General features: G+C 40.3%; 1 protein-coding gene across 1 annotated transcript; it reads left to right on the plus strand.

The window, feature by feature from the left end:
* On the plus strand, positions 1–27512 carry pde9a (phosphodiesterase 9A). Its single transcript, XM_026376618.1, has 17 exons — positions 1–239; positions 10662–10732; positions 12512–12589; positions 16040–16083; positions 17015–17069; positions 17447–17517; positions 20111–20195; positions 20422–20482; positions 21317–21391; positions 22185–22271; positions 22404–22508; positions 23522–23604; positions 23738–23894; positions 24690–24803; positions 26172–26276; positions 26525–26653; positions 26851–27512. Exons 1-17 carry the CDS (start codon positions 177–179, stop codon positions 26962–26964), a joined length of 1497 nt encoding a protein of 498 aa, XP_026232403.1. The 5' UTR covers positions 1–176; the 3' UTR covers positions 26965–27512.
* Positions 27513–27646: the final 134 nt, after the last annotated feature.

Consider the following 27646-nt stretch of genomic DNA (forward strand, 5'->3'; position numbering starts at 1 on the left):
AGTGTTGATATCCGTTTGACAGACTTGTTGACAGGTGGGATGTTGTCGGACCGCTGACACACTTTTCATCCTCTCGGTTCGTTTAACGGGGGTGGGAGTAGTTCCGGAGTGGCGGCAAGGACCGGTAATCAGAACCGCACAGTGACACACAGACGCAGACGAGAGGAGAGGAGACCATGGGCTCTGCTTCCTCCTCCTACCGGGTCATTCACCTGGACGTGGACGGCAGGATTCAGAAGGTACAACACATAGGCCTACTGTATGGAGGGTATGTGATAACAATTAGAGTAAAAACATAAAAAAGAGAAAATAATGTAGGCATATAAATGTGGATTTCTCATCTGACAATTAAACTCTAGCATATCAGTAAAGTGATACACGACAAAAAATTGGACAAAACGGCTATTACAAAGCAGATGATACTGCTAGAGGAATATGACTGACATGAAAAGCGAGGGGGTGGTGATTAACAGGATATCAACAAAATCAAAACAAAACGCGAAAAGTAACGTTATAGATAAAAGTTATCAAAAAATGTATTTCTAGAAATAAAAATGGCTACTGGGAAAAAACAACAACTGTATAAAGTGGTAAGCGACTTTTTTCTGACAATAGCAATATCAGTACTGATTACATTTTGTCATTTATCCAAAACGCCTACTTTTACTGAAATTGCACTGTTCTATTTATGTATTTATGTTGTTATTCATTGTTAATGTTATTAATTAATGTTATAAATAACTTTTAATTTGATAATACCTAATACAATCATTTAATTTTGCCTTTTGTTAATTCCATAATAAGTCTCTAGAGATAAAATTGCAATTCCTATAGCATTATTATAAATGATATGATACAAAGAAATATGATTGCAGAGAAATTAGCTTATTATTATATTGTTCAGGAGAACGTGTAAATGATATACAAATGTTGCCCTTAGGAGGAAGGTTATGTCTATTTATCAAAGTGAAAGCACAAATACCAAACACTTTATTGGCTAAAAATAGCGTGTGAGTACAGAGACACATTATGATGATGTGTTATGATGTTCCCCATTTACTGTCACCTAATCATTGGGTAGTGTTTTCTTTGTGTGTGTCTGGGTGCATGAAGAGAGAAATGGATTGCAGGCAGTATAATCTCACATGGTTGTTTGGGTGTTAAATAATGGTTTCTGCTCCACTGGTCCTTTTGAAGTGAGGTTGAAGAATAACACAGAGGCTCTGACCTCTGAATAAAAATGTATCCATCCATTTTCTTAACGGCTTGTCCACTCAGGGGTCACAGGAGTGCTGGAGCCTATCCCAGGTGTCATCAGGCGAGAGGTGGGGTACACCCTGAATAGGTCGTCAGTCCGTTGCAGTTATTTTAATCAAATCAACAGTTTCACCTATGGTCAACTTAGAGTCACCAATTAACCTAACATGTATATCTTTGGAGGTGTGAGGAAGCTGGAGTACCCAGAGAGAACCCTTGCAGACATAGGGAGAACATGCAAACTCCACACAGAAAGGCACCCTGCTGACCCGTGGATTCAAACCAGGGTCCTTCTTGCTGTGAGGTGACACTACACCACCGTGCTGCCTAAATACAAATCAGTATATTAAACACACATTCTGTTCATATTGATTAAAAAATGATATACATCAGTAATCTGGGCCAGGCAATTTATTCATCCAGCAAAATGCATGAATGCATAGCTGTTTTTTTTCCATACCTCAGATCCTATATAGTCACCTCAGCATCTATCTTCTGCAAACACAATGGCCCTCATGCAAAAACATTTTCATATTCTTGTCTTAAATGTCTCTTACTTTTGTGCATGACTCACATTGGTATGAGTATTCCACATCAGTCATCAAGCTGTGTGTTCATGAGCAGCTGCGCTTTCATGAGATTTGACCAGTAACATAATTAGCCGCTAAAGTCAACACATAAGGCAGGTTATTTGAATGAAATCAATTTCCATATTATATTTAAACTCCAATATAATTATAAGTCAAAATAGAGTGTCTTCCCCCTTTGGAGACAGACAGGCAGTCTGTCTGTTCATAATACGTAAGACAAGTCTGAATTTGATTCTTACCTACAGTGCTGTGAAAAAGTATTTGCCCCCTTGCTGATTTTTTATTGTTTAGCATATTTGTCACAATTAAATAATTTACATTATTAAATAGATTTTGATATTACACAAAGATAACCTAAGTAAATACAACACATTTTTTGGAAAGCTGAGTTATCACTTTTCACACCCGGGCCTGATTGCCTGACCTGTTGAATCAGGAAATCATTTAAAAGGATGCTATCTGACAAAGTGAAGCACGCAAAAGCGTCTCAAAAAGCAACACATCATGCCTTGATCTAAAGAAATTCAACAATAATGAGAAACAAAGTAACAGACATGCATCAGTCTGGAAAGGGTCACAAAGCCATTTGTTTGGCTTTGGGACTCCAGTGAACCACGATGAGAGCAATTCTTCACAATTGGAGAGAACTTGAAACAGCTGTGAACCTTCCCACCAGTGGTCAGCCTAAAGAACTGCAAGCCTCACTTGCCTCAGTTCATGTCATTGAGCCTCATACCAACAGTGAGGTAGTAGTGTGATGGTCTGGGGCTGCTTTGCAGTTTCGGAAGCCCACCTCTGAATAACTAAAAATAAATAAATAAATAATAACATTAAGTTGTTGGAGTGGCCTAGTCAAAGTCCAGATTCAAATCTGATTAAAATGCTGTGGCATCACCTTAAACATGCTGTTCATACTCAGAAACCCTATAATGTAAGGCTGGATTAAAGTAATTCTGCAAAGAAGAGTGGAGCAAAAATTATGTGAAAGACTCTTTCAGACTGTTCAGTTGTTGCTGTCAAAAGTGGCAGAACCAGTTATTGGGTTTAGGACTTTTTTAAATAGGGCCAAGCAGATTTGGACAGCTTTTTTCACCCCACAATAAATGAAATCATTGTTTAAAAACTCAATTTTGTATTTACTCAGGTTATCTTTGTGTAATATTAGTTTAATTGTCAGAATAATTTAAGTTTGACAAATTTGCAAAAAGATTTAAAAAAAATCTGAAATGGTGCAAATACTTTGTCACAGCACTGCAAGAGAAAAAATCTAAATAAGAAGAACTTGATGAATTCTGCAAATTCTCTTAAATGACTTATGTGGAAGTAAAAAACACATGTGTGTACAAGTGGTTCCTGCATAAGGCCCAATGTCAGTGGTTAAAGCACGCTGGCAATACTTGGTTTTACCTTATGGGTTAGTGTCTTTGAGTCTGAGGATAGTAAGAAGTTGATTCAATCATTGAGTTCCTCCAGGATGTGAAATTCTGGATGGTAAGTCTGTGTTTGCATCCTTCAAATCAAAGGCGGTATTACTTGCCATGTTCATGTCTTGCTATGTCCATGTCAAACATCTTGTCATCTTTGATTCTCTATTATCAGATAAAATAACTTGTGAGAGGACGTTTCTTTTGGCTATGTAATATTGCCAAACTAAAATCCTTCCTCTCCTTCAGCAACCTGAAAAGGGAGTTAGCACTCCACTCTTTAAATATAGGATTGAGGTTAAGATTCTCCTGTTTGTTTTTAAAGAATACATAGATTGATACATCAGTACTACGATTTAATAATGCTGATTCTAAAAACATGATATAAACATCCACAGTCTTGCATTGAGGTTTGAGAAGATGGAACTGTGATAACCAATTGATCAATCATGTTCAATTCAGTTCAATTCAATTCAATTTAATTTGTATAAACTCACAACTCACAACAGAAGTCATCTCAAGGCATTTACAGTGTAAGGTTTAAGACTTACAGAGTATAATTGTATAGAAAATTACATAGAAAACCCAACAATCCCATTTCAGCAAGCTTTGGGCAACAGTGAAGAGGAAAAACTCCCTTTAGAGGCCCTGAGCCATCTGCCTCGACCGGTTGGGGTGAGTGGAAAGAGGAAAGAGAAAAGCAGCACAATCATTGGGCAGATCAACTCCATTCTGGAGATATACAGCTCCAAGGCTGAAGATACCCGGCAGAAAAGTACAGACAGGAGGAAGCACACCTACGGGAAAGAAAAGACACAAAGTTAATGACATGCAATGGTAGCATTGAATGAATAGAGGAGAAAGGAGAGAGGAGAGGAGCTCAGTGTATCAGCAGAGGTCCCCCTATAGCAGCATAACTAAGAGATGGTTCAGAGTCATATGAGCCATCTCTAACTGTAAGCTTTATAAAAATGGTTGGGCTGTCTGCCTCCCAAACCTAAACTGGGAGCTGGTTCCACAGGAAAGGAGCTTGATAGCTAAAGGCTCTGCCTTACATTCTACATTCAAGTGATCATGGCTGCTGGAAAAGTTATTTATTCAGATTTTTTAAAATTTTCTTAGTCTTCTGCTTTCAATTGGTTCCCCTCTGTTATAACTGTTTATGTAAAAGGACAGGATAGCATCTAACTAGGACAGGAGATACACTGTGAGAGCTGTTTGAAATTGTTTGTTTCTTTCAGGGGTAGCTGATTTTCCTCTGGCATTGAGTCTGCTGATTTAATCTGTTGTTTGTGTTAAAAACTGTAGCTAGAAAGTTTTGCTCTTCTGGGGACTTTGATACTTGGTCTGTTGTTGTTGCTAGTAATCACAGAGCATTTGCACCTTTGGCCTAACAAAGGCACCCAAATTATGGTTTCAATGAGAGGGTGGTTTCAGCTGGAGCCAATTAACCACATACTTAAGGCACCTGTTGAGCTGGAGCATCATCCCTTGTGGTCAGCCCTCCTTTTGTGAAGACCTACTTGTGTTCACTTTCTGACTCCCCCCAGTTCCTGGTCACATGTCAAAGTGTCCCCTGAACCCTTAGTGCCTCAAGTTTATAGACTGTATACAAAGCATTTCCCCAAGGGGATTAATAAAGTATCTATTATTATTCTGAAGTTCAATCATATAAACTGGACTTCCTTCTTATTAGGTCAAATGTTTCACTACTCATCCAAGTAGCTTCTTCAGTCTGAAAGTTAGTTGGTTAGAGACCACAAATTTATGCTCCAGGTTTGGTTTCACTCCACACCTGGCCTAAATAGGCATGTTTGGTGAAACTACTTGGACGAGCCTCTTGGATAAGCCACTTAGATGAGTAGTGAAACATTTCGACCTAGCAAAAAGAAAGTCCAGTTGCCATGACCCAACTTCCAGATAACTTCACTAGGACGACTGAGAATCTTCACCAATTATTATTATTATTATTTCTTATAATGTCACCAAGGCAACAACAGAGTACTACTACCAGAACAAACTCAGCAACACCACAGCTTTTCTCCACTTTTAAGTCTATCCTCTATCGCGCTCTACATCCCTAATTCACCTCTCTCACTGCTGATGACTTTGCCACCAAAAAGGTGGCAGCCATCAGCTCACAGTTCCCCCCTTCAAACAGAGACATCCTACTAACCTCATCTAACAGCACATTGCTCACCTCGATTGCCACTCTGACTGAGGACAATGCATCCGGCCTCCTACTTTTTAACCATCCTACCACCTGTTTTCCAAATCCAATCTCCTTTCTCACTCTCCTTCCTTTAGTTACTCCTAACAGTTACTTTTCCCATCTCATTTAAGCAGGCCCAGATTTCCCCACTGCTTAAGAAACTGACTCTAGACTCCTCCTTTGTGGAGAATTACAGACCTGTCTCTCTTCTTACACTTCTGCCAAATTAGGATATTATATTGCTGAACACTTATCTACATTAGTTGAATTCAATTTGGCCCCACTTTCCACTGAAAAAATAAGTTTAATATGTAATAGGATTAGTTTTTACCTAGAGGAATGTATTCAGATGTAAAATTCTGTGAATTAAACTTTGAAATAAAACAAACAGAATCTTATCCTTGTCGTTCAGAAATAAAAATTAGTAGAAGTGGAAGGTTTTTGAAGTAGCTCTCTCTGCCCGATCACCTCCACCAGTCCCTGTCTCTTTCACCTGTGTCAGGCTGCCATTGCCAGATTGCTGAAGTGCTCTTTGACCTCTCTCCAGTTCCACAATCATCTCTTATTCCGGACCCCTGACATAAGCCATTAAACCCAACCCTGCCTATGCTCACAGTGCCAGGCCTTCTCATGTTATATGTCGCTGCAAATTGGCTGCTGGTGGTCTTCGATGCCATCACATTTAATTACCTTCTACATCTATGTCTGTCATCTGTCTTTGTGGGCTGTAATGTGACACAAATCATTTATGTTCAATGATAGCACTTGACCCTATTTACAAAGCAGCAGGAAGTGATGCAATGAACACATGAAATATTTACTGCTGCTGTGCTGCACAGTGCACATTCTTTAATCAGAAGATGAGCCTTGAGCGTGGGAAGCCTGCACATTCAGACCCAACAGTTCCTCCCCAGTGGCTGATTGCTCCACTTTCACATTACTATAGTCAGAGGACAAAATATAACCAAAATATCCTTCTGCATAATGTGCTGCAGATGACATGTTGATTCCTGCAGTTATATACTGTACTTTATATTTGAGAAGAAGGATAAGAAGAATTAAAGACAAGTAGCACTAGAGATGAAGGTGAAATCAGTGTTTGCATTAATATTAATATTGGGGGTGGCTGTGGCTCAATAGGTAGAGCAGTTGACTGCCAATCGCAGGATTGGTGGTTCGATTTCCAGCTGCCACGTCACATGCCAAAGTGTCCTTGGGCAAGATACTGAACCCCTAGTTGCCCCCGGTGAGTCAGGTCAACTGCATAGCAGCTCTGCCATCGGTGTGTGAATGTGTGTGTGCTTGTGTGTGTGAATGGGTGAATGAGATGCAGTGTAAAGCGCTTTGAGTAACCAGCTAGGTAGAAAAGCGCTATATAAGTGCAGACCATTTACCATATCATGTCACTGTTTCAGCCTGGCACCCGCCCAGCTGCATTTTTTTCCCCTCTCTCTTCCTCTCCCACTGGACTCCACTGCAATTGCTCCACCCACTAGCCATTTCACTTCTCACTCTCCCAGGCCATAATTACAGATTGGTACCACCTATGTTCCCCTCTTCCTATAAAACATCTCCCCAGTCATCTGCCCACTGCCACATTGTCGTGTTTTCCATGTCCCCACATGTCATTCCCTACGACCAGCCCTGCTACCAGCCATCTTCCCCTGCTCAGTTTTTTGCCTGCCTCTGTGCAGTGATCCTTTGTTGTTTTGTACCCATTTTTTCAGTTGTACTTTTCTCATTAGTTACCTTTTGAGCCGCCAATGTGATTGTTTTATGTTGCAATTTTTTTTTAACACTCAGCCTGTTTGTGAATAATCCATTTGACGCTCCTCCTGGTTTTCTTTTGTTGTGTTCACCTGCCAATAAACCTGCTTCCCCTTCACCCCTGCCCCAGTTCCTGTCACCACAGCTGCTCCTGCTGCTGCCCCAGTTTCTGTCACTGCAGCTGCTCCTGTTCCTGTTCCTGCTCCTGTCACCGCAGCAGCTCCTGCTCCTGTTCCTGCTCCGGTCACCGGAGCTGCTCCTGCTCCTGCTCCTGCTCCTGCTCCTGCTCCTGCTCCTGCTCCCTTCGCCGCAGTTGCTGCTATTCTGTTTGCCGCAGTTGCTGCTGCTGCTCTGGACGCTGCTGCTGTTCAAGCTCCTGCTGCTCCCGCTCCTGCCCCTGCGGTCGCCGTCGCAGTGGCTCCTGTCCAGTTCCCAGGCGGATCAATGCAGAGGTCGTCCTTGCCACACCTCCAGTTTCCAGACGGGTCGACGCAGAGGTCATTGTTGCTGTGCCTCCAGTTCCCAGGCGGGTCGATACTACCTGGTTTCATTTTATTGTGCCACTGTAAAGTGCACCTGCCAATAAACCTGCTTCCCATTTACCCTTGCCTCATGTCTGCCCTTAAACCGTGACATATTATCCCCATTCAGGTCAGTATTTAGTAGATGCACCCTTGGCTGCAATCACAGCATGGAGCCTGTGTGGATAGGTCTCAATTAGACTTGCACATCTGGACACTGGCATTTTATGCCATTTTTCGTGGCAAAACTGCTCACGCTCTTCATGGTGTAATGGTAGCCGCAAATACTGATTACCAGTGACTGGACCTTTCCAGTGTCTTTGCACTGCAATCACTTAAGACACATTCACTGCACTCAGGTAAACCCCATTTCACTAATTGTGGGACTAATAGTATCAAATATCTGGACCTTTGTTGGATTAGGTCAGTCATTTTAAAGGGGGTCAATACTAATGCAAACACTGATTTTACCTGATTTTACATATTTTTATTCAATTAGCATTACTTTGTAGAAACCTGTTTTCACTTTGACATTAATGAGGTATTTTTCTGAGAGACACTTTACATTTAAAAAATTAGAAATGTTTGGAGAATTGCAGATATTGCACTGGAAAGTAGTGGATAGTATTGCACTGATTGAAAACACAATAAAAACTGGCAATAGAGATAATTGCAAGTGACATGTATGGCAGCATAACAACAGTTACTGAATTATTCATGATGAACTAATATAGCATAAGTATAAGGTGCAGGTATTAGCATGATTAGCGGGTCTGAGGACCCACAGATAAGTGGGTAAGACAGTCTGTGTGTATGTTTGGTTATTATGAGATGGATCAGAGAGAAGTGTGGTCATGTGATTTGCTTCAGCAGGTTGAGTAGTTTAATGGCCTGTGGAAAGAAGCTGTTTCAGAGCTGGCAGGATGGAAGTAGGGTAAACAGTCCATGTGCCGGGTGGGTGAGATCTTTGGTTATGTTGGAGGCTCTGTTGCTGCAGCAGGAGAAGTACAGGCTATGGACAGATGGCAGGGGGATATTTAATGATCTTCTCTGCAGCTTTCACCACTTTCACCACTTTCACTGCTTCTTAACAGAAGCAGTGCAGCTGCCGTACAAGAACGAGAGGCTGCTGGTGATGATGCTCTGAATGGCACCCCTGTAGAAGGAAGTAAGGACAGAAGGAGGAAAGTCTGCTGTCCTCATCCGTCTCAGGAAGTGAAGCCACTGCTATGCCCTATTGACAAAGCTCGTCTGCACACGACCCACTATGTTGTCTGGACCTGCATTTTTCCTGGGGTTCTCCTTGAGTAGGTTCCTCCGCACACCAGCTGTGTCAAGAGAGAATAAATGGTTGCCTGCACTGGGAGATACCTTTGTTGGTGTGGTGGTATTGTTCTTCTCAAACCTGCTGAAGAATGTATTCAGAATGTTCAGTGTCCTCACACAGTGTGGGTGGGGACCTGTAGCCAGTCATTGACTGGGTGCCTTGCCACAGCTTAGGGTCTTTTGTATCAGTGAAGTGAAGTGAGTTATCCGTCCATTTTCTCTCTTGGCTGCCCTCACTCCTTGGTTCAGGTTGGCCCTTGCAGATCTCAGAGTCTCCTAGTCCCCTGAATTAAAGGTAGCATTGCTTGGATTCAGCAGTGCACTCACTACACTGGTAAACCATGGTTTCTAGTTGCTCAACTGAACTTGTGGACATTGTTTGTGCTTCAAACTCGGGTTCTCTAACAGGCCTGGGAGCTTGAGAGTCCTGCACAGTATCTTGTATCAGTATCTCTTGTAATTGCTACATCTATGCCATTCTTCTTCTGTTTTTCCACCACTATGTACGGTTGGTTAGCCATTACCTGTTTGTCTAGAAATCCCACAGGATCTTAATTTAGTCATTCTTACTACCCATGGAGGTGCATCCCATTTTGACCTTAAGACATCCATCCCATACCCGGCACAGATGTTCCTGTACACTATACCTGCCACTTGGAGCTACTGTAACTTGATTGCTGAAGATCTTAATGCTGCTTCTGATAAAAAAGGTGTCAGAATACACAGTGTATCCCAGTGTGTTGCATATGTGGCTGCATAGCTGCAGACCAGTCAGGGTGCCCATGCTGACCCCTGTCCATTGCTAAAAGTGCCGATAATGGGCATGTGAGCATCAGAAATGGACAGAGGAATTGAAGAAGGAAGGTGGCCTGATCTAATAAATCGCATTTTCTTTTACATCACATGGATGTCCGGGTGCATGGCCTTTGCTTACCTGGGTAACACATGGCAGAGATGATGCACTATGAAACTATAGCAAGCCGCTGGAGGCAGTGTTATGCTTTGGGCAATGTTCTGCTGGGAAACCTTGTGGATGTTACTTTGACACATACCACTTATCTAAGCATTGGTGCAGGCCATATTTCACGGAAACATTATTCCCTGATGGCTGTGATCTCTTTCAGCAGCATAATGTACTCTGCCAGAAAGCAAAAATGGTTTAGGAATGAGCAGCACAACGAGATTGAGGTGTTGGCCTCTAAATTCCCCATGCCAATCAAGCATTTATGGGATATGCTGGACAAACAAGGTTGACCCATGGAAGCAGTATGTTTTCCTGGTTAACTACTGGGTAAATACCTTCCTCTTTACCACAATAAAATACTAAAAGTAAAATTAGAAATATAGTCGGTTTGAATGAAACACTAACATAGCTCTTCTTATGCAAGGAGTAAGTGCCACCTGTAACATTTTTGTGATTTTAGAGAGAATCTGTTCTAATACTTTAAGTGCTGCATGATGTGCATGTGTCATAATTTTATTTGGTCTGCAGCAGGTCAGCTGCTAGGTCATTGACTATAAATCAGCTTTGTCATTCATCTATGTTTGTGTTGTCCTTGCTCAGGTGGTGTTTAGTAGATTCTGCAGCCCATGTGACATCAACGAGCTGTTCTGTACAGTCCTGGGAGTGCCAAGGTAGCACACACAAACACACACACACTCATTTTTGTATGGCAGTCAGTATGAGGACACTCATTGAGATAATGCTCATATCATGCCCTACAGTCACGTAGGCCATGATAATCTACTTTGTTTCATTTTTAATTTATCACATATACTGTCTTACCCTAACCTAAACCTACTCTTAACCCTGAAATTGCTCTTTAAACAGCCTTCTCATTGTGAGGACTGGTTAAAATGTCCTTCTGTACTGAAAAATCTTCTCAGTCCAATGATTAAAAATTAATGCTAGCCATACAAACACACACACACACACACACCTGCCTCTCACCCAATGACAGCTAGGATAGGCTCCAGCCCTCCCACAATTCTTAAAGAACAAACTGTTAAAATAATAGATGGATAGACCTCCACCACAACAATGCAAACCTCTTTCAGTAGAAAGCCTGGTTGGAAAATCTGAGCGAAGAAAGAAGAAAGTATTATAGGCTAAAGAGTCCCAGATTCCCCTATAGCAAATTGATTGAAAAGCTAAAGGTTTGTTGAGCAAGGGAGCTGTTCATGAGCCAAAAAAGTTAATCTGTGAAGCATGGTGAAGGTAGGATCATTGTCTTAGGTTTGCTCTTTACTGACATAATAACTCATGATGAATTCAAAGATTTACAGAAATTACAGCAGTATAAATGCTTATTTAGACATAAATGCATAAAAACTAACAACTCAACATAGGACTTCATCAAACAAATGAAGCCTCTTACTAATACTTTCAGGAGGAGCAGGACTACTCATAGGAAAGTATTTGACATTGTAGTCACATGTTGCAATTTAAAATACTGAATTGCAGGTATTCAAGTTAAATCTTTGTGTTTAGAGGAACTAGAATCATTCCATTACTGTTGTTTGCGTCCACTAACCAGTGACGTTGTTCTTTACATACGTCTGTCCAGATTTAATTTCGAAGTTTATGCATATGGGTTAGGGTTAGTGAGTGTGAACATTTGTCCCAGATGTAAGGAGATATTTTCCTGGGTCATTTTTGAGATATAGCATTGACAATGAGGTCTTTGATGACTCTCAACTGTTGCTTAAGCTTGCTCAAATGGCGTTTTCTATGTAATTTTCTATACAATTGCACTCTGTTAATGGTTTAATGGTCTTAAACCTCTCACTGTAAAGTGCCTTGACATTACTTCTGTTATGATTTGGCGCTATACAAATAAAATTTAATTAAAATCTAATCGGTTCATCCTTGACCCTAAGTGACAATATGTGACAGATTTGAAGAAATTACCTCAAGGATCTGAGGCCTGAGACATTACATTCACAACAAGAATTGGATGAAGGTAAGGTCACTATTACCTTTGACCTTTTGCCACCAAAATCTAATCAGTTCATCACTGAGTTCAAGTTGACAGTTGTGCTAAATTTGAAGGAAATCCCTTCCAAGTGTTTCATATATATTGCATTCACAAGAATTGAGTAGCTGCATGGACTGACTGTTGCACAACCAGAAAACATAATGGGGATTTTTAAAAACTTCATATGCTTCAAACTAATTCTGTATCTGTAGTAGCAGGGTAGGTTGTTGGAAAGCCACTTATATTACCCTCTTCATTTGCGTCTTCATTCCAGTTTCATTTGCAGTAGCGTTATATACAGTATTTATTCTTTTTCTTCTGGAGCCATTATATCCTGAACCAGATCTAACAAAAACATAATGGGCAATTAAAGAGCTCAGTGTCATGATGAAGTCTGAGAGACATGTTGATGGTTTAGATGGATTTCTCTGTGCAGGAACACTCATCTATCCCTGCTGGATTCATCTGGAGCCATAGTGTCCATTGACCCCACTATGCCACAAAACACAGAGAGGTACTGGAATTATTGTCTTTTAACATTTGTTTAGTCCATGAGCTGGCTGGCTGTTGAAAGAGATATTCTCTGACCACAAATCCTAGTGTTTCCTTTTCCTTACTTCTGACCCACATCCTGCTACAATTATGATTTGTGGGTTTGCATTAGAAGCCACACTGTGACTGCATTTACCCAAAACCTTTTAATTCAGCAGTAATCAGAGTAACAGTCTGTCAGAGTAAAAAAGTCTCACGTTTTACTATCTATGAACATAGTATTACCACTATTAACTACCTTTGCACGTTGACTAGAGAAAGATTTATCAGTTACCATTTCAACACAGAACTTTATTCAGAATTTCAGTGGTGGAGATGTGCATCCTGTGAATGGTGCTTTTAAGAATACTTCTTATTGTGAAGAAGATGAAAGGGACAGTTTATTTCCCCAGGTCATTACAGAAAATGCTTTTCTGGGAATCAAGACACATAATGAAAAAGATTTGTGTCATTTAATTGTTGCTTGTATTTCCCATAGAAAAGATTTCTAGCGGTGTAAATGTTTCTGATTCCCTGCTACACAAGTGACATTCTCCTGCATTTGGAAAAACTTTGTGAACCTTTTGGAATTTCAAGGTTTTCTGCATTAATTTGTCATAAAAAAAAACAGTTTTCTATTGCACAGCGTTGTGCAGGTCTGATCTGCAACTACAGGAAACGTTTGGTTGAGGTTATTGCTGCTAAAGAAGGGTCAACCAGTTATTAAGTCTAAAGGTTCACATACTTTTTCCACCCTGCACTGTGAATGTTTGAATGTTATATTCAATAAAAACATGAAAACATATAATGTTTGTGTAGTGTTATTTTAAGCAGACTGTGTTTTTCTATTGTTGTGAGTTAGATAAAGATCAGAACAAATTTTATGACAAATTAATGCAGAAAACCATTAAATTCCAAAAGGTTCACAAAGTTTTTCCGGCCACTGTATGTACACTGCTCCAAAAAATAAAGGGAACACTAAAATAACATAACCTAGATCTGACTGAAACAAATATTCTTATTGAATACCTTGTTGTTTTCATAGTTGAATGTCCTGACAACAAAATCACACAAAAATTATTAATGGAAATCAAATTTATTAACCCATGGAGGTCTGGATTTGGAGTCACACTCAAAACTGAAGTGGAAAAACACACTACAGGCTGATTCAACTTTGATGTAATTTAAACAAGTCAAAATGAGGCTCAGTAGTGTGTGTGGCCTCCACGTGCCTGTGTGATCTCCCTACAACGCCTAGGCATGCTTCTGATGAGGTGGCGGTGGTCTCCTGAGGGATCTCCTCCCAGACCTGGACTAAATCATCCGCCAACTCCTGGACAGTCTGTGGTGCAATGTGGCGTTGGTGGATGGAGCCAGACATGATGTCCCAGATTTGCTTAATTGGATTCAGGTCTGGGAAACGGGCGGGCCAGTCCATAGCATCAATGCCTTCGTCTTGCACTCCAGCTACTCCAGCCACATGAGGTCTAGAATTGTCTTGCATTAGGAGGAACCCAAAGCCAACCGCACCAGCATATTCACAAGGGGTCTGAGGATCTCATCTCGGTACCTAATGGCAGTCAGGCTGCCTTTGGTGAGCCCATGGAGGGCTGTGCGACCCTCCAAAGAAATGCCACCCCACACCATTACTGACCCACTGCCAAACCGGTCATGCTGGAGGATGTTGCAGGCAGCAGATCATTCTCTACAGCATCTCCAGACTCTGTCACGTCTGTCACGTGCTCAGTGTGAACCTGCTTTCATCTGTGAAGAGCACAGGGCACCAGTGGCAAATGTGCCAATCTTGGTGTTCTCTGGCAAATGCCAAACGTCCTGCACGGTGTTGGGCTGTAAGCACAACTCCCACCTGTGGACGTTGGGCCCTCATACCACCCTCATGGAGTCTGTTTCTGACCATTTGAGCAGACACATTCACATTTGTGGCCTGCTAGAGGTCATTTTGCAGGGCTCTGGCAGTGCAGTGGTCCTCCTTGCACAAAGGCGGAGGTAGCGGTCCTGCTGCTGGGTTGGGCGGTCCTGAGCCACTTGTGTGGGTTTTAGACTCCATCTCATGCTACCACTAGAGTGAAAGCACCGCTAGCATTAAAAAGTGACCAAAACATCAGCCAGAAAGCATAGGAACTGAGAAGTGGTCTGTGGTCACTACCTGCAGAACCACTCTTTTATTGGGGGTGTTTTGCTAGTTGCCTATAATTTCCACCTATTGTCTATTCCATTTGCACAACAGCATGTGAAATTGATTGTCAATCAGTGTGGCTTCCTAAGTGGGCGGTTTGATTACTCAGAAGTGTGATTGACTTGGAGTTACAATGTTTAGGTGTTCCCTTTATTTTTTTGAGCAGTGTATATATGTCATAGGCAGTTATAGGCAGTTATTCTAGGAGAGCTGTGACTCTCTGTGAAGACTGGCATAAACTGGCTAAATCTAGGCATGCGACTTAACCAAGAAGACTGCCAAAGGGGTTCTACACAGTAGGGTAAAATTTTTATTTCTTATTAGCTTTTTTTGTTAATATCTTTTCACATTCTTATTTTGGGTAATAGTGTATAAATTGTTGGGCAAAAGTAAGACAGTCAGACAGTTTACAATGTAAAATGTGCAGAAAGTCCACAAGAGAGAATTATTTGTTCTTGAGTTCTCAGCCACAGTAGATTTACTTATGATTGAATGGCTAAAACTGCCATTGTATTTTTTGCTACAGAAGTGTGATAAGTATTTTGCCTGTTAAAATGGTGTCTAGATTAGCTTTAAGGAAGTAACTACACCTTCAACCCTTTTAAACAATTTATAGTCCAGAGATTTTTTCCAAAGCAGCTCTTTCACAGTTTTCAGTGAACTGTAGAAAGTGTCATCCCATTCTTCCACTTCACTTATAAAAAACTGTGTACTTTTCACCATTGTTAGTTAAAGCATGCAATCTGATAAGTGATGCTTCTCTTTTAAAGCTGAATGGCCCTCAGCCTGTATCTTAAATACTACACCCAAGGTTCAACTTCAATTCAGTTCAGTTTATTTAGATAGTGCCAAATTAAAAGAGGAGAGAGAAAACAGCAGCATATAAGTAGCAACAAAAACACTGGGGAGGTTGGTAGGGTCAGCAACTGCCTTCTGGAAATATACAGCTCCAACGCCGAGGACACCTGCAGTAAAGGACAGAGAGAGGGAGACAGAGAGGAGCAAACACAACTATTTGTCAACAACATGCAATTGTGGCATATAAGTGGAGAGAGGAGATGAGAGGAGTGGAGGTCCCCCAGCAGACTAAACTATAGCAGCATAATTAAGAGATGGTTGAGAGTCACCTGCTCGATCTCTGACCAAAGGCTTATATGGTTAAAATCACATTAATGATACAGAGGTGCACACTCATAAAGGATGGCTTGCACTTGTTTGTGTCCTGTTGTGTTGTAGGTCACCATACCGCATAGTGCCTATGACTGGAGGACAACTTGCTGGTGAGTTCCAGAACACACTCAGACAGGGCCACTAAATAACATAAGAGCATAAATGTATTTCAATAGAAAAAATGTCAAAATCTAAATTTCTGGATATTCATAAAATGGATTTAAAGGAATAAATAAATCCAAGTAGTCACAGCACCCACACACCTTAGATCAATAATACATTCCAACTTACTTGGCCCATACAACTGAATTAAGCATACACTGCTCAACTTTCTCTTCAGATGCAGCATACACTTCAACAGTATTATAATTATATTAAAAAATTATCCCACCAGACACGCAGTCCACTAATCATTAAACTGGATTATTAGCTGAACTGTATTACTTAATCACAGAGAGAAAAGCTTTAACAACACTGTTTGTCAGCTCTTACCTGTGACCCCTGGAATGTGAGTGACACAATGTACAAATACCTACAGAGCGGCAATAGTTCCTTCTCTCTTTATCGCTGTCTTTTTTCTTCACAGTTTCTCGTAGCTGTTAGTTTATTAGCCTATAGTGATGAACTTTGGCCGCAACACTGTAGCTTTAAGCCAATGGCAGGGCTTTGTTTGTGTGTTCAGCCTTTTCTCAGCATTTGAGAAGAGGAATATAAAGGGACTTGTTAATACATCAAGCTGTCAGATGGTTCCTATTCACATCAGACACTCGCCAATGGTGAGAATAGACAGACGGGAGCATTTTTTATTTATCCTTTCTCTTCTCATTTTTTGGCTCTTTATTTTTGTGAGTGAGAATGTTATCAGGGTTACTGATGCACTTACTTTAGTCTCTTGACAGTGACTGTGTGTGTGTGTGTGTGTGTGTGTGTGTGTGTGTGTGTGTGTGTGTGTGTGTGTGTGTGTGTGTGTGTGTGTGTGTGTGTGTGTGTGTGTGTGTGTAAATGGTTCTGTAACACATCTCTAACTTGCTCTCTTCTCAGATAAAGAGGAACTCTTTCAGAATGTATTGACGCAAGTAGCAGAGCAGTTTTCAAGGTAAGCAGAGGGTTGCAGCAGTAGCTCTTCGTTTAACTCTACTACTACTATTGTAGTCACTAGAAAATTACAAGGGCACATTTTCCATATATAGGATATGAAACCATAAATCATGTCTGTAGAATATCAAACATCAATTCTCCTTAATCAGGTTTTTATTTCTGGCTGTTTCTTCCAATAAATATAGAAGCTTTTAATTGGTTATGAAAATTGTTAATCTATTCTTTAGTGCCACCAGTAGTTGGCCTGTAAATACCCCCTGAAGCAGGAATGTGTAGATATAAAGAAAGCTTTATTGTTATAGATACAAAGTCTCAGATGCAGATTGCTTTTCTTTTTTTCAGTTCTCCCTCACTGTCTGTTTCCCACCTGCACAGAGCTTTCAAGATCAATGAGCTAAAGACTGAAGTCACCAACCGCCTGGCCATGTTGGAGAAGAGAGTAGAGTGTAAGTGCTTCCAACCAGTCCACTGTCACATTTACACACATCTATCACCAGCTGCCCAGAAAAAGAAAACACATTTAAGAAAGAAGACCTGAAATGGTTAAAGTAAAATTCAGACATGCAGTTAGGTTAATTGGTGACTCTACATTGTGTGAATGGTTGTTTGTCTTTATATGTCAGCCCTGTGATAGACTGGTGACCTGTACATGGTGTACCCTAGTCTTTCACCCAATGACAGCTGGGATTTTCTCCAGCACCCCTGCTGCCCTTGAAATTAAAAGCAGTTAGAGGGATGGATGGATAGATAGATGGAAGCACAGCTGAGGTTGATTGTTGAGAATCTGCTTATCACCACATTTTAATCTGTTTAGAGCACACAGTAAAGCAATATCCACTCTGTGGTCACTTACTGATGCCCTTTCCACCTCCACTAACTAGTATCAGTGTCCAAGCTTTGGTGAGCTGCAAGGTCTGAGTGTGCCAACCTACTCATTGTCCTGCCACAGTTTACATAATTTATATCTGCTTGGCTTTTGGCATCTTGGCACTTGTAGATGTGTCAATTTCCCCAAGACAAAAACAAGCTTTAAAATGCAGTCAATAAAGGTGTTGTGATAGGCAGCTTTACTATACTGTCCCACACCATCAGTGTTTATAGTACAGGTCTCAGTGTTTACGATGAGCTGGCTGTTGTAGTAATTACCTACAAGAACATTTAATCAGTGATTAAATGAGTCATTCTTCTAGTAAGGAAGCTATGGTTACAGATAAAGATCCATCTAAATATTTAGGTTGTACTTGTGTTTTTGCATGGGAAACAGACACTGATTACTTGCATTCAATTGCAGTGCTGCTCCACTATCTCCGATTACAGAGATGGAAATCTGCTTTTGCTCTTTAGCCGCAAGTTTAATTTTTGTACCACAGAGCAAAACAATTACATTTCTTGCACACCTGTAAACACATATTAAATTTGATACACACTCACATTTTGTAAAATAGACTAGTAGAATAGCGTGAGCAAGTTGATATCTTTACCATGTGTAGTTTATTGTGTAGTGTGTATTCCTCTGCCACAGTCAAACGTGCATAGGTTTAGTCAAATTCACTTTAATAGATCTGGCACAATGTAGCAATATAATGAGTAACATTGAATCATCACAGTATTATCAGATTTTACTTCACCTAATCATGCTACAAGTGAAGAACATAATAAACAATCATGAAAACCCACATCAGCTTGTTGGAGTGTGTGATGGGACATAACACCCCATTTATTTTTCTGTTGCAAGAAGCACCTGTGCGTGTACTTGTTGTTCTTTCTACGTGTACAAGTTGTGTTGAAAATGCACCATGCAGCAAACCATATTTACCTTGCATGAACAAATACCAGACTTCATGTCGTCACAAAAACTGACAAACTTCAGCTATGTTGTTGCTATGTCTGCATGAGTTTTCCTACAATTGCAGTTTCTTAATAGACTTCTAGGTCTTCTGGGCGACTTTTTCAGTCACAATGACAACATGACCTTAGTTTGTTTTGGTCATATAGCGATTTCATCAGTTTCTTTGGATTTCTTTTTAGGCAGACAGAGTGATTGACAGGTGTGAGTTCAGTTCGCTAGTGACTTGTGTCGGCCAGGTTGATGAGCCCCTTGTGTGAGTTAAGTAGCTAAGACAATGTTCTCAGTCTTAGCCCATTCTGAAGAATGCCATTTAAGACATCTTATATGCAGCTGACATGTGAGTTTCAGTAAAATGCGAAGTAACTAGTCTGTATAAGGGCCTCAGTTTTTAAATGAAACTGTTTAAATTAAATGTGCACTGAATTCACATAAATTCATATTCATAAGAAATATATCCTCCAACTTAATTTCAAATCTAGTTATTGTGACTGTGGCCAATTCAACTGAAATTCTCTCTTTAATTAATCAAACTGGGATACCTTCAGAAATTCTGACTTGAAACACATATCAACTACACTTTAAGCACAGCAAACCAGAATACAAAACTTAATTGTCACTGTGAAGATTTTCCAGTCTATAAATCAAGTAAAGTCAGTAAGTATATTCTTTATATTTATATTAGATCTATTACTGAAAAATATTTTTTTAGTACCCACTCTTTTTTACTGGCAGTACTGTAGTTGTAGTTGCAGATCTGACGCACAGCCACTTGACACAAGCATGCCAATTGCCTGGATACCTGGTCGCTACGGCAACTGTGTGGCGCCCACACAGATCTGCATCCTCTCATCACTTTGGTCACCATGGTCACCTATTCTGATGGGAGCTGAAGTGTTGTTGGAGTTTCAGTTTCAGAGAGGTGGAATGATAAAAGAGAGAGAGGAGTCCGGAGGATGGGGCAGACAGAGGAGAACACAGTCAGATAAACATGTCAGAGTTGTGCCAGCAGCATTCAAATTAGCTGCCAATATTAATAATGATTGACTTACAGACTGCTGCAGGTTCAGTAGTTGAGCTCTGCTAATTTCACAGTGAGACCAGCATGCAGATCGATGAATGATAAGAAATTATGAATCTAATACACTTATTCTGATGAAATATTAATAAATGTCTCTGTGTTTTCCCTGCAGTGGAAGGAATGAAGGTGGTGGAGATTGAGAAATGTCGCAATGACATCAAGAAGCTCCGTGAGGAGATGGCATCCAAAAACAACAGGTGCCAGCAACAACAGCAGCAACTGTCTGTTCAGTAATCACTGAACCTGTGGATATTGTTAACACTGTTAACCTAACATGACTGGAAGTGCAAACATTCACTGTGGATAGTATTGCATTAGTATCCTGCAGTAATATTTTCTGTATTAGAATAAGTACCAAAACAATACAGTTCATGAATTTGTCATTGGTTAGTGTCAAGTTTTTTTTTTTTGTTTTTTTCGTAGTAACTTCCAGGAAGACAATAAGAAGCTGACTCCTCGTAGAGACGTGCCCTCCTACCCCAAGGTAAGGCTTTCCTAGAAAGTCTCTGCCAGACACTGTTCATTCCACTGCCAGGAGTCTACATATTGTAGCTGTACTAAGAAATGCCACACCTCCACTGTAGTTCCAGGAAACAGGTAACACTAAGTGTTTGTTCTCAAATGTATGGCTCCACATGCTTGTTTAGTCAAATAAAACACACCAAATATGATAGATTTTTTGATTTTCTAAAAACACAGAAAATGTGACAGTTGTGGAAATGTAATTGGACAGTTTATATGTGCCAATCAGGTTTAGAGCCAGTCTCTTCCCAGAAATCAGTTAGAGTACAGTAGGTCACTGTGAGATAGTGATCACGTTGTCTCTACTCAGAAAAACTCAGAACACATCAGTGAATCCATAAAATGTTAGCACATAGAGACAGTATATTATAAAAGCATTCACCTGCCAACAGCTAGTGCTTTCTTCAATATGACTGCCAGTGGTGTTTGTTACTCTCAAACTGTAATATATACAGTAACTGAACGCAAAATATTTTGCAATAGTTATTATAGTCCAGCAATAAATTTTACATAACGTCAAAGAATTGCAGTAGGTTTGTGTAGTGGTGGGCCCCTAAACCAGGCGAAGGCAGAAAGGGTTAACAAAGCTGTGCAGCCTGCAGTACATACTGTCACAACAGACCATAACACCATAAAAAAATCAGCCTATGATGTCTGGTTGTGGAATGCCAACAAGGTAAGACTGAGCAGGTCACTGAACCCATCTTTCCCACAATTCCTCTCTCTCCTTTCTCCCTGTGCCTCTCTCTGTCCTGTTGCCTCCCCTCTGTTTGTGTGTGTGTGTATGTGTTTGCAGTACCATCTATCTGAGGAGACAATAGAAGCTCTTAGATTGCCTACATTCGATGCTTGGCAGTGGGAGCCCAATGAGGTGAGACTTAACCTATTTATTTTTCATTAAGCATGGTTTAGTTGTTACTGTTTATATTACTGATAAATCAACTAATGATGAAGGCGTAATTATCAATCAATGAATGGGGTCCTTATTATTTTCCCATTTTAGTCAAAAGACTATGATTATTATTATTATGATTAGTGCAGAAAAAAGTGTCAGTTACCTGACATTACCTGCTGTGAACTGTTGTGGTGTTTGATGCACCACAGTTTGAAACTGCACCAATCAAGTGCTTGCATTTTAATGGGCAGTAGATGTTGAATCAGAACAAATAAAATCTAAAACCTGAGGGAGGTATTACAGCTGGTGTAAAACAAAGCCATAAACTGCAGCACCCAATCATAGATTTCCAATAAAGAGTTCTGTCAATCCAAAAACAGTTTTATGAAAGACAGTTCCACCTCATTCAAGCCTTCTGTGTAAGGCCACCTTGCATTTGTATGGGCGAGATCGATATCAAGGTCTGGAGCCAGAGGTATACTGATCTGAACTGAACTGCTCCTGAGCTGCAGAAAGTTAAGCTTGGTTCTTAAAATGATATCTGGATTTAGCTACACCTATTCCAGGTCATTCAAATGTAGGGGTTTGTCTGTGAGTAAAGACTTGTTGCACATGACAAACTAAAGTCATATTTGCAAGAATCCATGTGTTGGAACTATTATTAAACAGAGTTTTGTGTGTAAAGCTAAAATTTCACCGCACAGTATATGATGAAAGAGGAGCCTCCAAATTCAAATGAAGCTACAATGTGTTTTTTCTATTCTGCCAGATGTTGAGCTGTTTGGAACATATGTACCATGACCTTGGCTTGGTCAAAGGCTTCAACATTAACCCCATCACACTCAAGAGATGGCTGGTGAGCAGACCAGAATAGTATCTCTAGATGCTTTAATGTAGGAAAGCTGTTGATACATTGTCACTCACTTAGTATACCTGTACATACCTGTAAAACCCAGCCTCTTGTCTGTTTGTTTCTCTCTGTCTGTAGTTGTGTGTTCATGACAACTACAGGAATAATCCCTTCCACAACTTCCGCCACTGTTTCTGTGTCACCCAGATGATGTACAGCATGATCTACCTCTGCAGCCTACAGGTAATCTGCTTCTTGGAAACTTTGGCTGTGTGAGTCCAGGGTTCACTTAATAAAGACATGGCTTGAAAGCACTTTCAGGTTTTGAACTGGTAAAGTCACAGAACGAATAAACATTAACACATAACGTGAGTTAAATCATTATGTAAGAATTTCTGTTATCATAGCATTAAAATGTTGAAAGTATATATAATAGTCAAGATCTTGATTTGTATAATACTGTTGAAGACTGTTGAAGGGGCATTAGCCACCAATTTTAACAGCAAAGTCAATTTATTAATTTATTACTCATGATAAATTGAGTAAATTTTACTCATGAAATAAATTGCTTAATATTTGTGTGACTCTAGTGGAGCATTTATTGAAATGACTATATCTGAGTGATCTTAACTTGAGCTGGGAGACTTTAAAACAGCAGGACATGTTTAAAAATGTCTGTATTATGTTTAGAAATATTTTGGAGCTAGACCAATACCAGGGAGTCAAAGTGAGGATATAACAAATTGAGTAGTTGTCCCACTATACTTGTGAAGGCACTTGGACATAATGCCCGTCTATGCCCGTATCCTAACCCGAACCAAAGCCCAATTCAACACACACACACAGACACAGACACAAACAGATTCCAAAAAGCAGACAGATGAAACGAGGAGAGAAGAGAGTAAGATAGCGCCACCATCTGTACAAAAGCACAGATAGTGCAAAAGCACACTGTCATTTTCATACCGTGTGTTTTGTTTGACTTGAAGAAATGGAATGTATTCATTGTTGATTTCTTCTCTTGTCAGAGTAGGTTTAATTATCAAAGACCTAATGGCTGATTATGAAGCATCTGCACCACTGACATGCTAATGAGGCGGGATACACTCTTAACATCTAAACTCATACATAAACACACAGACTGTGAGCAATTTCACGATCACACACACACATTAGCGCATGTATGGACATCACTACTAAGCATGAGAGTATATAGTAATATAAATACTGTATGTGTTTGTGTGCCCATTGTTCAGGAGAAGTTCACTCAGATGGACATTTTGATTCTCATGACAGCTGCTGTGTGTCATGATCTCGATCACCCTGGATTCAACAACACGTAAGACAAAGTATAAATTAACCATAAAAGTAACTTCTTTCATTCTCCTCCCTCCCATCTCTTCCTACCCTTTGCCCCTGAGTTCTTTGTATTTTTCTCATTCTCTCTGTCTGTGTTCTACTGTTTCTTCCAGGTATCAGATCAATGCCCGAACAGAGCTGGCGGTTCGCTATAATGACATCTCCCCTCTGGAGAATCACCACTGTGCTGTGGCCTTCCAGGTTTTCTCTCAGCCTGACTGCAACATCTTCTCCAATTTTGACCCAGAGACCTTCAAACACATACGACAGGTAGACCTGTGTGTGTCGGTGTTTGTATGGCTATCATTATAAGCCCAGCATAACTTTTTAACCCTTGAACTGAGGAGATTTTTACAAAGTGAAGACAAAAGAGCAATTTGGGGTTAAGACTAGGTTTTAGGGTTAGGCTTAGAATTAGGTTTTGGTTAGGGTAAGGTTTATGGTGAGGCACTTAGCTATGATGATTAGGGTTAGGGTAAGACAGTACAGGTGATAAATTATCAATACAGAGTAGTTTACCATGGCACATAAGACAGTAGGGGGCTGTGAGTTTCCTCACAATGGCTAACATACAAAAATGTGTGTGTGTGTGTGCAGACCTCTACAATGCCTTATCAGTGTGGTTAGGACTGGTATTATTTACAACTGAAGTCAAAAATAATATGCTGGAGATATTCTGATGATGCTGTGACATTTTTTTGTATAATGTAGTGCGTGAATAGTGAAATACAGTTTGTGTGTGTATGTGCACTGTATAAGGTTGGTGCAGTAGATGAGCCGATGAAACAGGTGTATCAGTCATGGCAAACCCAAAGTTTCTAAGCATACAAAACTTGGTCAGGAAAAATTTGGGGTAAACTTTTATATGCAGAATATATCAGAAATATTTCCATCTGATGGAACTGTAGACCTATTAACATCAAATATTCATACAGATCATTGTGCAATAGCATGATTTTAAAACCCAACAAGCCACAACCTATAGCACTGGCTACACATGGGAAAACATATCATGTCCAGTGTTTGTGTTCATCTATCGATGAGCTGTTTCACTCTGTTTTGTAGGGAACTATCACATTGATCCTGGCTACAGACATGGCACGACACGGTGAAATCCTGGACTCCTTTAAGCAGAAAGTCGACAACTTTGACTACACAAATGAGGAACACGTCACTTGTGTAAGGACATGTAACAGGCTGCTGTCACACATGTAGTTCACTTCTGCTGGTCGAGTCAAGATGACATAAACACCACTTCACTCCTGTAGCATTAAAGCCAGCCAGAAACAAATAATCAATTGTGAGCATTAAGAGCACAGATTGCAGGAGATAATACATGAGCCTTTTAGGAACATTTGTTCCTAAATCTGTTAAGTGTATGAGTTCCTGTTTGTAAAAAGCAGTGTGTACACAAAATAGTCCAGAAGGTTGGAGGTGAGTGATGTCACTTCCCCAACAGGGCAGCCCCCATAAACTGGAACATGTGCATTTTAGGAATGCATATGGCAGGAGAATAAAGTGGAACACAAGCACTGAATGACATGACAGGTTAGTAGAGAGTAGAGAATGAGATTGAGCATTCAGGGATGACAGTCTCTGGGAGCAGGCAACAATTGTGGTCTGTAATGAGCCGTTAATCTTCCAGAGGTCCGAAGTTTGTCCAGGATCCAATATCCCTGTGTAACAGAGCCAGTCTAGAGTCCTACACAGGGTCAACACAGCCAGTCCAGAGTCATACACACATAATCACAAGAATACAGAGAGGGGTCAGAAAAACACCAAGTACCCAAACTGTCTTACTCACAGTACCCAAAAGGGCAAGAAAAAAGTTCAGGTCATGAAGCTGGGTCGATATCAAAAGATCCGTCAGGAGAGTTCGCTGGATAGTTGCTGTCGTAGAAGGAATAGTAGATTATCTGGCAAGGAGTAGAGACTTACAGACCTGCTTTTAAAGGGACCAGATGACAGGTGAGCAGAGTCAGGGTAATAAGTTGAGAGTGGAGAGGGAGAGAACAGGAAGGGGACCTTATAAGGAGAGAGGGGAATGGGCAGGAAGACCAGAGACTGTGACATATGTATTTAGATAAGTTAAATTGAACTCCAACTATAGTCATATAAAATAAAATTCAATTCTTACTTGGAATTTAAGTACAGGTATTTTCACACACTGTAGTAATCCTACTTTCATGTGACTTAAAGTACATGTGTTTTATACTGCACTGTTATGTCTGCTTCTGACAGTTTTGCTGCAGATTACAGGAACTCTCTATAACTGTTGGCACTATCATAAATCTGACCATAAAGATGTGTTTCTAATAGAAAATGTAAATGTGCTTAGGTGCTTTCAAGCACTGAGTAAAGCAGTGCAGGGGGATCCATTTACTAAGGTCACAATAGCAGAACATTTTTTGCATTTAATCTCAAATGGCCTTCTAACCCCTCATTACACCAGGTTGTAAACTATACTTTGCATTTTAGCAATGCTTAGTATTGCTATAATGTGCAGCTCAGTATTCCTAGTGACATTTGCCCTCAAACACTGTGCAGCTGAAGATGGTGCTCATCAAATGCTGTGACATCTCCAATGAAGTGCGGCCCATGGAGGTGGCTGAGCCCTGGGTCGACTGTCTTCTGGAGGAGTACTTCATGCAGGTGGGTCCACCACATGGTTTTAAAACTGAAACAGCATGTGAAGCAGAAATTCAACTTATTGCTGGGTTTGTCTTTTAGACGAGATCTTTTTCCCTGGAGCTGTTGAGATAATAATATGATGATCAGAAAGTAATTTCTTTTTTATGTGATTATTACTTAAGCAGGACTTGCCACTTGTAACTTGACTTAGAATTCCATGGCAAATAACAGTAACAGTGCTGATGTGTTTGTGTGTGTGTAATGCTCAGAGTGACAGAGAGAAGGCTGAAGGGCTTCCTGTGGCTCCATTCATGGACAGAGAAAAGGTCACAAAGCCCACAGCTCAGATTGGCTTCATCAAGTTTGTCCTCATCCCTATGTTTGAGACAGTGATGAAGGTGAATATGCAGTTCAAGATCAAAGTTAAGACTTGTTAAGTTGGAGTCTAGTCTGAATAATGTGAAATAGCATTTGATTTAAATGAATCTTTTAATTAGCCAGTTTTATTTCAGTTTTTGTCATTACAAACATTTGCAATCACTGCATATAAACACAAAGTAATAAGATACTTGCACTTAGAGCCCGTGTGTACTAGCTGTTTCCACAGATTGAGGAAGTGATGGTGCAGCCTCTCAGAGAGTCAAGAGACCGATATGAAGAACTCAAACAGATTGATGATGCCATGAATGAGGTTGGAGGATTTCTATAACTGTGTGTGTGTGAGTATGAGTATGTGTGTGTGCATGTTTGTTGAATACAAAAGCTTTTACTTTGTGTAGACTAATAGCAAGTAATGTTTCCTTCAGGTGCAGAAAAAGAAAAGTGAGAACTTGACCATGGGAGGGAAGAAGAAGTAAAACTTATTGAAAAGGTAAGAAGGAATAGAACATGTTTAAGTGTGCTGTCACTGTATAACCAGACCTTGTGTGTGTGTGTACTACTAAATGGAGAAACACAGATGCAATTTGCTTTATGAATCTAATCTGTTTCAGCACCTGAGAGAATAGCGCATAGGGGTAAAAGTGGAGTAGTCAGAAACATTGGTCTGTTGTAGGCTGAGAACCTTCCCTCACCTCAGCCTGTTGAAGAGCTGAGAACCAGCAGCATGTGTGATCTGAGGACATCAGGTCAAGTTCCAGTGTGTCACAGTAAAGTGAAGGAGTGGATGAGACAGAGTTACAAACTACTGATGGACTCCAGGCTCACACAGACAATCCAAAGCCTTTTTCAGGAAATGTTAGCATTTGTACATCACACACTATTTCAGTGAACAGTATTTAGATACATGTTGCTAGGTTTTTTATGTTAAGAGTGTTGTTTTATACAAACTGTACAGATTTGTAGTTACCTTTGTTCTTAAAATAAATAAATAAATAAAAGGATTACTTTAA

This window comes from Anabas testudineus, chromosome 21 (genome assembly GCF_900324465.2).
Source record: "Anabas testudineus chromosome 21, fAnaTes1.2, whole genome shotgun sequence".
In the NCBI taxonomy this organism is placed as follows: Eukaryota; Metazoa; Chordata; class Actinopteri; order Anabantiformes; family Anabantidae; genus Anabas; species Anabas testudineus.